Below are 11,021 nucleotides of genomic sequence, written 5' to 3'. Positions count from 1 at the left end.
TTCCGGCTCCTCCCCTGCCTAGGCCCCGCCCACCGCCTCTACGTTCGCCTTCGCCCCGGAAGTGGAAGTTGTGACTGAGGTCAGGGGGCGGGATCGTTGTCTGGAGACGGCGGGAGCTCTTTCGCCATGGCGGCAGGGCCGATCTCCGAGCGGAACCAGGGTGACTGGCGGGGACACGCCCGGAATGAACTCAGGGAGTTTGGGGGGCTCCGATTAGGGCCAGCAGTGTTTCCTCCGGGGCGGGAGATTGGGCCGTTCCGAAGGGTGCTGGACCTGCCCCGATGCTTGCTGGGGACGGGATGGACGGGTGCAGGCTGAGGCCTGTAGGTGTGATGCTATGTCCAATCCCCTGCTGCCTTCCCACTCAAAAAAAAAAAAGAAAAAGAAAAATTACCAAGTGAATTTGCACTAGAACTCTAAGTTAGACTTAAGAAGGTTATCTATTTTCTGGAAAGGAGGAGGTGTAAGGGCTTAAGCTAACGTCTTTTTTTTTCTCTCTCTCTTTCCCTCTTTGCTCCTATACCCTGTCTCCACCCCCAAATCCCCCGCCTGGGTTCCATCTTCATGTTCCCGTCACCTCCCTATTTCCTCTCCTATCTGCCCTAACCTCCTAATCCTGTCCTCCAGATGCCACTGTTTATGTGGGGGGCCTCGATGAGAAGGTTAGCGAACCACTGCTGTGGGAGCTATTTCTCCAGGCAGGGCCAGTAGTCAACACCCACATGCCAAAGGATAGAGTCACTGGTCAGCACCAAGGTGAGTACATGGCAAGAATTGCAGTTATGTTTTGAGGGGACAGGCTGCTCCAGGAGGCCCCCAGCAGTATTCATAACAGTTTTGGAATGAGCAAACTAAAGATTTTTTTCTCTTAAGCCTAACTCACAGTTTGTTTCTGGAACCATTCTCAGTTGAAGTGAGATTATTATTTCTCGTTCTTTGTGCTTCAGAAGGCAAATGAGTTATACCTCATTTTGAATCACTTGTTAATCTCTTCTTTTCCGCTTCCCCAGGCTATGGCTTTGTGGAATTCTTGAGTGAGGAAGATGCTGACTATGCCATTAAGATCATGAACATGATCAAACTCTATGGGAAACCAATACGGGTGAACAAGGCATCAGCTCACAACAAAAACCTGGATGTGGGGGCCAACATTTTCATTGGGAACCTGGACCCAGAGATCGATGAGAAGTTGCTTTATGATACTTTTAGCGCCTTTGGGGTCATCTTACAAACCCCCAAGATTATGCGGGACCCTGACACAGGCAACTCCAAAGGTTATGCCTTTATTAATTTTGCTTCATTTGATGCTTCGGATGCAGCAATTGAGGCCATGAATGGGCAGTACCTCTGTAACCGCCCAATCACCGTGTCCTATGCTTTCAAGAAGGACTCCAAGGGCGAGCGTCATGGCTCAGCCGCTGAACGACTTCTGGCAGCACAGAACCCACTCTCCCAGGCTGACCGCCCTCATCAGCTGTTTGCAGATGCACCCCCTCCACCCTCTGCTCCGAATCCTGTGGTATCATCACTGGGGTCTGGGCTTCCTCCACCAGGTAAAGCTTTTGATAAAAAATATGTTTGTCTTGGGTTGGGGGGCTGGCAGATAGGGAGAAGGAAACAGAACCTGGAAAGGGAGGGACATTGAGTCAGTAAGTGATAAGAAAAGGATTGAGGGGTGATGACTGTGGAGGGAAGCAAGTTGTTGAGTTTCTCCAGAAGGTGTTGTTTGAGTCATCTAGCATCGCTTCTGACTTTAGAGAGATGGGAGGAGGGAGAAAGAGCTCATCCTTCCTGGAGAGGCCAGATTGGAACAGGCTCTCTAAAGGCACTCGCTTCTCACTGTCGTTAACTCTTTTTATATTTTCTCTATAGGCATGCCTCCTCCTGGCTCCTTCCCACCCCCAGTACCGCCTCCTGGAGCCCTTCCACCTGGGATACCCCCAGCCATGCCCCCACCACCTATGCCTCCTGGAGCTGGAGGACATGGCCCCCCATCAGCAGGAACCCCAGGGGCTGGACATCCTGGACATGGACACTCACATCCTCACCCATTCCCACCGGGTGGAATGCCCCATCCAGGTGGGTGTTGTTTGCTGGGAAGGAGCGGGGTGAGCTTGGTAGAGGAGCTCTGTCAGCACTTACGCTGCTGCTGCTTGTCCTTCAGCAAGAATAAATAGTCCCAGAGTTCTCCTTCCTTTCAGACATTCTTTTGTAAAAGTAAATACAAGATACTTTATTTACTTTAACAACTACCATCCTGTCTTCATTTCGTATTTCAGTTTTACCAAAGGGTATAACTATACTTGCTATTTTTTGTTTCTTTAACTTTTACTTCCATTCTCTCCTCTGAATTCCACCCAAAAGCAGTGACCTAATTGCCAGGTCTAGGGGACACTTCTGCTCCTTATCTGGTTTGACCTTTGCTATACTTGAAACTGGCCATGTCCTCCTGTTTGAAAATCTTGTCTCTTTTGATTTTTCTGGATTCTCCATCTCTCTCTCTGAAGCCTCAATCTCATCCACCTTAATAGGCTCCTTTTTCTCTGCTTGTACCTAGGTTTTTGTGTTTGGCTCTCTTTTCTGCATAGTTCCATTATTTGTACACTGATGCCTCCTAGATCTGTATCTCTGTTCCATGGTTATTAACATTCCATACCCTTAATCTTGCTGTTTAATGGACAGCTCCATTCTTCTGCCCTTCCCCTTCAAACGTATTCTTTCTTTAGTTTTCTTTGTTTTCAGGTGCTTGATTCAGAAATCTAGGAGCTATGTTTGACTATTCCCTGTCACCCCACTCTTAATACCAAGTCTTATTTATATCTGGCATCGACCTCCACTGCCAGTGCCCTAGTTCAGGCTCTCATATCCTCATTATTTCACACCTAATTTATTGTAGTAATATCCTGACACTTTGACTCTAATTATCTCTACCTTTCATCGACTTCCACAGAGTAATTTTTCTGAAATACAGATGTTCACACACCCTTGCTCAAAATTCTTCTGTTGCTCCCTTTTATCTACAGAGTGAAACCCAAACTCACTACCATAGCATTCTAGGCTTTTCACCATCTGGCTCCTGCCCCTTACTCCTATGACTGCACGCTGCTCCTGATTACTGAGTTACTGGTTTTCCTTTCACATACTATGCTGTTGATCATGCACGTGCTTTGCACACGCTAATCTTTTCTGCCTGGAATGTTCTGTTCCCGTTCTGCTGTCCACCTGAAAAATTCCTATTCATCCTTTAGAATTAGATCTTCGCTCAGACAGCATCTCTGTTACCTTCCCAAATCCTACTCAGTAGAATAATCATGCCATTTGTCATGTACTGTTGCAGCACTATTACAGTGCCTAAATCATGGAAGGAGCAAGTGAGCTGCAGGGGGCAGGGAGTTGATTGGGTAGTTGGTTGGTTTGTTCTCTTGGAATGGAGTCAAGGATAAGGGCACTTTTTACCAGCCTTATTTTCCATGCTCTTCTCCCTGATGTCACTTGCTTCTCCATTTACTTCTCTTCCTGTCTCGTTTTCTTTGCCCTCTTGTCTAACTTCCTTTTGTCTCCTTTCTCTTTGTGTCTGTTTTGTTTTCATAGGGATGTCTCAGATGCAGCTGGCCCACCATGGCCCTCATGGCTTAGGACACCCCCATGCTGGGCCCCCTGGCTCTGGGGGGCAGCCACCCCCCCGACCACCACCTGGAATGCCTCATCCTGGACCTCCTCCAATGGGCATGCCCCCCCGAGGGCCTCCGTTCGGCTCTCCCATGGGTGAGTAGGTTCTAGCCACCTCCCTCATCCTCACGTGGCATTCTTGCAGCTTCTTTTGTCACACCTCTTATCCCCTCCACTTCCTTACTTTTCTTTCTTAGATTTCTTGTCACTGTCTCCCTGTCTGTCCTCTCTCTGCATTGTCCCAGTGTGAACTGTCTCCTGTTTCCTGTTTTTACTAAATTTTTCTTTTCTTCCTGCAGGTCACCCAGGGCCTATGCCTCCTCATGGTATGCGTGGACCTCCTCCACTGATGCCCCCTCATGGATACACTGGCCCTCCACGACCTCCACCCTACGGCTACCAGCGGGGGCCCCTCCCTCCACCCAGACCCACTCCCCGGCCTCCAGTTCCCCCTCGAGGCCCACTTCGAGGCCCTCTCCCTCAGTGATTTCTCATTGCCTTTCCTCCTGTTATAGCCTCCCAATATCTGTTCACTTCCTTGGACCAATCAGAGTTGCTGTAGCTCCCAGGGGCTAAGGCGCTAATCCCTCTCAGGCCTCCTTTTGTAAGTGTAATTTTTTTCACAGGAGGTTTTATTTTTTTTCTGTGTTGGTCCTGAGTGTTTTGCAAATGCACAGAGAAAATAAAACTAAACTCCTTGTTTATTCTTTGTGGTGTTTAACTTGGCAAAATAACTTCTTTTTCTCTAAGAAGAGATGTATATTGGGAGAAGGCGGTAAGGTAGGAGTGAGGGTGTTTATTCCATGTTTTAAGGGCTTATTCTGTAATGTGCTGTTGCAGTTGCTGGACTGCTGTGTACTACAGCAGTTGTTTCCTTACATCAAGCTTATACATAAGATGGAGACCCAGTATCCATGGCATCGGTTATTGTGAGTATTAAGTGAGAACAGAAGTAAAGTTCCTGGAGATATGATGGCAAAAATGTAAAGTAACATGCACAAAGCTATTTACTGCAGCACTATTTGTAATAACAGTAGATTGGAAACAACTCACGTATCCATCAGTAAGGGAATGGTGGAATAAACTGGTAAATCTATACAGTAGAGTACTGAGCAGCAGTAGAAAAGGAATGAGGGAGACTACATACTGTTTGGAGAGAGCTCCAGGATATGTTAAGTGAAGAAACTAACATGCAGAACAGAATGTATAGTGTGTTTCCTTATCTAAGGGCTGACACGTAATATATACATTTGTCTATATTTTAAAAATGGAAGGATAAACCAAAAACTATTGGAAGTTGTTACCACTGGGGGAAGGGAAGGGATATGGAGGAAACTGGATTTCTCTGAGTGTACTGTGTTAATGTGGTTTTCTTTGGAACCATATAAATGTCTTAAATGATTGCAAAACAATTGAAATGGGACAGTAGGAACTCAGTAAGCCGTCATTTTCTTTCATTCTTCATACCATCAGGTATCTTGGGTAAGGGATTTGTATCTTATTCCTATTTTTTTTTCTCATTCTCAGTCCTTCCAGACCTGAGTTCCATCATATTTAAATCTGTGCTCAGACTTTCAGTAACTAGAGCAGTAACTAGACCAAATCCAATGGCCTATTCTGTTCTTTGCCACATTTAATCCTGTTATATCACCCCCTTCTCTGAAGCTCTTATGTAACCATGAACTAAACTCTAGGAGAGAAAAGGTGAGCCTGGCTCTCTTGTTCTCTTGCATCATTCCCATTCATGTAACATGGTACATACAAGGGCTCTGTGCTGGTGGCGCTGAAGATGCAAAGATGAGCAAGGCGGTTCTGCTGTCTGATCATTACCGAGGGGGTAGACTGACACATAGGGAACAAAATATTTTGGGGAGCGTAAGGAAGGGTATCTAACCTGGCATGAAAGTCCACGAAAACTTCCTGGAAAAAAAGTGATACTTGAATATAATCTTAAGGGAAGGTTATAAGCTTCTCAGACAAAGATGAAGGGAAGCTCATTCCAGATGGATGGGATGTTTCTGAGCAGAAGCGGAGATTGACGAGTAGCATGGTATATAATTCGCTAAAGCTAACGCTGTTTGGTGCTGGTGGCAGGATGAGGTCAGAGCCAGTTAGGGAGCTCCCAAAGATCAGTGCTTCTCAGCCCTTTTTCACATCAGGGCACAGAACCATTTCAAACAACACGTTTAGGTAAAGAGAGGAGTGTTCTTTAGGCTCGAGGCTATTGGCTTAAGAATTCTAGCTATCCCAGGCTCTGCCTAGCAGTCCAAAGTGCTGAGGGAATTAATAACTGAGCATCATTGTCAAGGCACACTGGTTGGGAAGCTGCTATCCATGATGGGAAACCACAGTAGGGATTTAAGCAAGGGGATGACAAATTGGTGTTTTAGAACCATGGTTGCACTGTAGAAAGTAGATATGGGGGAGATGAAGACTGGGGGCAAGGTAACAAGTTATGCATCTGGCAACAATTCAGGTGAGAGAAGAGGGCTAAATGAGGGCTGTGACAAGTAGGGAAGAAAAGGGAAAGATGCAGTGGGGAGATATTTAAAGGCAAATTAGGACTTGGTATTAGATTGGGTACAGTGAATGAAAGGGAGGGTGGCATCAAGGATGGGCATAGGCAGCAGGAAGAATTTAGGGGGGCAGGATAAAAACGGTAAGTTCAGTTTTGGGTATGTCGACTTTGAGGTGTGTTGTGAGATATGCAGGTTGCGACGTCTAGTGGATGTCTGATTCCATGTGTCAAAAGCTTGGGGGAAGGACTTCTCTGGTGGTCCAGTGGTTAAGACTCCCCGCTTCCACTGTAGGGGGCATGGGTTCGGTCCCTGGTCGGGGAACTAAGATCTTGCATGCCGCGTGGCGCAGCCAAAAAAAAGCTTGGGGGAAGATTAGACGTGATATTTCACATCATGACTGGATGCCAGTCTTCTGAGTCATAATGGGACGAACTGACCTCTTAATTTCAAACAGAGTTCTGCTGTATGTGGTCATAAGCTGAGGTCCCAGGAGCGCTTGGAACCTGGCACAGCACTGAAGCAGCCCCAGGTGGTGGGAGGCTTTGTTTCAGTCTCTGTCCTTTCTGTCTTCAGGTTACCTATCTATTGAATGGACTCTTCTGAGATCTCACTTCCCCGACCAGGGATTGAACCTGGGCCACGGCAGTGGAAGCCCGGAATCCTAACCACTAGGCCACCAGGGAACTCCCACATGCGGTATTTTCTGCTGTTATCTGATATCATGTTGATGAATTCACACCATCATAGAGTAAATTAGTACCTTTGCTGAATTCCCTACTTCTCTCTTTGGAGCCACTTTTTTTCTCAGGCATTCATTCTCAGAACCTCTGAGCTTTTCTTCATTCAATGATTCTTGAGTGCCTCCTCTACTCATTGAGTTTGACGCCCCTAAACTCTCCTTTATCTCTCCGCCCTCTGGTTCTTTCAGACTCTAGTACTCAGCAATTCTCTGAACAGAGCTAGTATTGCTTGTACACTTAGGTACTTCAGTTTGCACATCTGTTTGTTTTTTAGTTTTTGCGCACCCGACATTTTTTCCTAATTGCCCTCCCCCTATGCGTGAAATTTTAATATCACCAATATGCTGTGTCTCTGCATATGTACTATGGCCCTTTGGAAGGACATAAACATTGTAATATCTAAGATTCCCATCCCTGAACCAATTTTTGACTTCTTGTGTGTGGGGGGGCAATACCACCCCCATTGAGAATGCATGCGCCAGACGATGGGTCCTCAGTGTTTTGTAGGTCATGGGACAGTCCTTTGAGAATATGATAAAAACTGTGGACCCTACCCAAGAAAAAATACATACATGCATATATATCCAATATCCTGAAGCAAAAATTCCAGAAGTTTCATGGATCCCAGTCTAAGTATCCCTGCACTAAACTGAATCCCTTAAGAACCTTTAATGAATCTCATTCTATTAATCTGTATCTTCTGAGAGTGTTGAAAGGTGCCTGACATATACAATAATTGTAAAAATAATAATGGCTAATATTTACTGAACTCTTACTATGTGCCAGGTACTGTACTAAGTGTTTTGTATGCATTATCTCAATTAATCCTCAAAACAACCCCTTAGGTAGGTTTTGCTGTTATGCCAATTTTAAGATCAGGAAACTGATATTAATTTACTTGACCAAGGTCACATGCTAAGAAGTGGTAGATGAAGTAAGATCTGTCTGAACTCCAGAGCCAATTGCTTAGTCACATTATACTATTATATTTACTGAATAAGTCCTTGTTGAATGAATGAATGTTTTGCCTTGCGACTTATTGGCTTTCTATATAAGCTATCCCCTCTCTTTAACTGGATTATAAGCTCTTCAAGGATAGGAATTTTGGTGCTTCACTTGTTAGCATCTCTCACTGGAACTTAATGGTATCTTAGAGGAGCTGTCACTGACCCTGTTTTGTCCCTCTTTACACTCCCCATTCTGACAATCTCGTGTCCTTGGAGTGGGGTGTGTAAAAGCAGTGATAGGATATAGATGGGTGGCTGATGTTGAGTAGCAATTTAAAAAAACTTTTTTTGGCATCCCACGCAGCATGTGGGATCTTTAGTTCCCCGACCAGGGATCGAACCCGTGCTCCCTGCAGTGGAAGCATGGAGTCTTAACTACTGGACTGCCAGGGAAGTCCTGAGGAGTAGCCAATTTGATAGGTAAGTGGTGAAAGAAGCTACACCAGGAAGTAGCATAAGGCAGTGGTTAAAAACCCTGGAAAGCGCTGAAACCCAGAGCTATGAAGCCAGAGACCTATATACTGTATGAATCTACTTATATAAAACTCTAGAATAGACAAATCTAATCTACGGTGACAGAAAGGAGATTAGTGGTTGCCAAGGATGGGGAGATTGACTGCAGAAGGGCACAAGGGAACTTTTAGGGGCAATGTTCTTTATCTTGATCAAAAGGTTGTTTACATGGATGTATACATTTGTTAAAACACATGGAACTATACACTTAAAATGGATGCATTTAAAAAGAGTAAGAGCTCTGCATCTATATTGCCTCGGTTCAAATCCTAGTTTTGCCACTTTTGAGTTGTGTGATTATATCAAGTTACTACTTAACTAATCAGTGCCTCAATTTCATCTGTAAATGGTGATCATCTCATAGGTTAATGAGGAGGTGGGGTGAGTTAATCAATGTAACATGGTCAGAAAAGTGCCCAAGTCAGGTAAATGCTCTAACAATGTTAACCATCATTACTGTACACTCATTGATCACCTCCTGCTCCATAATCTTATTTCCCACACCCAATTTAAGCCATTTGTGGAGGAGAGCTGTCTGGTGGAGGGAGGTAAGAACAAGTCTAGACTAGTTCCCATCAGTGGCAGCAGGACCCCCAGTGCCCAGGTCCGCAGATGTGGGCGTGTTGGAAGCACAGCAGGGAGACCAGTGAAGGTAAAGCAGAGTTGAAACCTGAGAGAGACCTAGGAAAGAGGGTTGGAGGGAGCAGGTAGGGGCCAGAACATGCACAGCTTTTTAGATCTTGGTTAGGAGCGTGGATTTAATTTTTACTATAATGGGAAGCCATTAGAGGATTTGAGGAAAGGAGAGTGGAAAGATCTCATTAAAGCTTTTTTAAAAAAATTGCAGTATAAAATGCATTCAGAAAGACACACAGTTCTTAAGTGTATTTTTACATCTGTATGCACCCTTTTGGCCACCATTTAGATTTAAATGTAGCACATTCCCACCATGTAACCACTGTTTTCTCTCACAGTAGATTTGCTTTTTCTTGAACTTTACATAAATGGAATCATAAAGTGTGTACTCTTGGTCTGGCTTCTTTTGTTCAATATTTTGTGAGATCTTTTTATGCAGTTGTGTATAGTAGTTCCGTCTTTTAAAAGTTTGTTACATAGTATTTCCTGTATGAATATACCACAATTTGTTTATCCAGGTTTAACCATTCTTTGGCTGATAGACATTTGAAGTTTTTGACTATTATGGATAAAGCTACTATAAAAATACTTGTACTTGTCTTTTTATGGGACATACGCACTCATTTCTCTTGGGAGCGTATTTGTTAGATCAGGTTTGATTTGTTTTTAAAGGATCACCCTGACTGCTGAGAATAATGGGTTTTAAGTAAGCAAGATTGGAAGTAGGGAAACCAGTTAGGAGGCTGTTGCAGTAGCTAAGGAAGGAGATGATGGTGGCTTAGACTAGGGGGCAGTGGTGGAGAAGTGGTAGATACAGAATAGATTTTGAAGGTAGGGCCGACAAGACTTGCTGATGTAGGGATAAGAGAAAGAAAGGAAACAAGGATGACTGTAAGGTTTTTGGCCTGAACACCTTGGTAAAAAGATGAGGAACTCGTTCAGAAGTTTGTTTATGGTCTGTTAAGTTTGAGATGCTTTTTAGATACCCATGTGATGATGTTGAATTGACAGAGGGTGATTCTGAGTTTGGGCTTGGTGGAAAGGTCTGGACTGGAGATAGAAATGTGGGAATTAATAGCATATAGGCAGCATTAAGGTCATGGGTCTACCTGAAGTGATCAAGGAGAAGAGAGTAGGTGGACGCAGAGACGGGCCCGGGACTGAACCCCTAAGGAACTCTAATGTTAATGAACCCAGAAAAGGGACATGTGAAGGAGCAGCTGGTGAGGTGTATGGGTCCTTGGTTCTAGGGAAAAATGATGGTCTTTCCTCAGAACTTGAAAAATATATACAACCTTTCTCTCTAAGAGTACAAGATTCCTATTTTAGTAATGGGTAAGTAGAGAGTATGCAAAGTTACCTTAAAGAGAAGAGATGGCTCCCTGCCAGCAGGACTTGGCTATAACCTAATTGAAAATATTAACATATTTCAATAAAGAATATGTCAACCTGAAGAGAGGTCAGCAGTGAATGCTAGCCAGTAAAGGGAGAGTCCATGAGGCCCACGTGGGCACAGCCTTTCCAAGAGCCATCCTGGAAAGCGTGCCTTAACCAGCAGAGTTAGAGTAGTCCAGGAGCATTGGCAAGGCTGCCCATAGCTTAGAGATGGGGGTGGAGAACTGTAGCCAAGAAGAGTTTTCTGAACCCATTGGCACGACTCCTTGCTGGGGATGGCCAGATGCCATTAAAGATACAACTACTCCTGTTCAGTCAGTTATGTCATTGTGCATTTATATGTTGACATTATTATTCTGATTTGGTTTAAGGGAGAAAATGTGCTGGACATGCAGACATGAGTTTTCCTTCAGTCTGAGTGACAGTTAAATTTCTCACTGTAAATTAATGCTTATGTATTATGGTTTTATATTTTAGTAAATTGTAAAGTTTGTTGGCACAAAACAGTATTTCCAAGATGTAGCTTTGGAGTATGCGAAACT

At 44.4% G+C, this 11,021-nt stretch overlaps 1 protein-coding gene across 1 annotated transcript; it reads left to right on the top strand.

The window, feature by feature from the left end:
- The first annotated feature begins 59 nt into the window (after positions 1–59).
- Positions 60–4,373, top strand: SF3B4 (splicing factor 3b subunit 4). Its single transcript, XM_059901489.1, has 6 exons — positions 60–160; positions 628–756; positions 1,011–1,553; positions 1,873–2,079; positions 3,592–3,765; positions 3,969–4,373. Exons 1-6 carry the CDS (start codon positions 127–129, stop codon positions 4,154–4,156), a joined length of 1,275 nt encoding a protein of 424 aa, XP_059757472.1. The 5' UTR covers positions 60–126; the 3' UTR covers positions 4,157–4,373.
- Positions 4,374–11,021: the final 6,648 nt, after the last annotated feature.

The sequence above is a fragment of the Balaenoptera ricei genome, chromosome 1 (genome assembly GCF_028023285.1).
Source record: "Balaenoptera ricei isolate mBalRic1 chromosome 1, mBalRic1.hap2, whole genome shotgun sequence".
Lineage (NCBI taxonomy): Eukaryota > Metazoa > Chordata > Mammalia > Artiodactyla > Balaenopteridae > Balaenoptera > Balaenoptera ricei.
The sequence above is the reverse complement of the archived record's forward strand: the minus strand, read 5'-3'. Positions and strand labels throughout refer to the sequence as shown.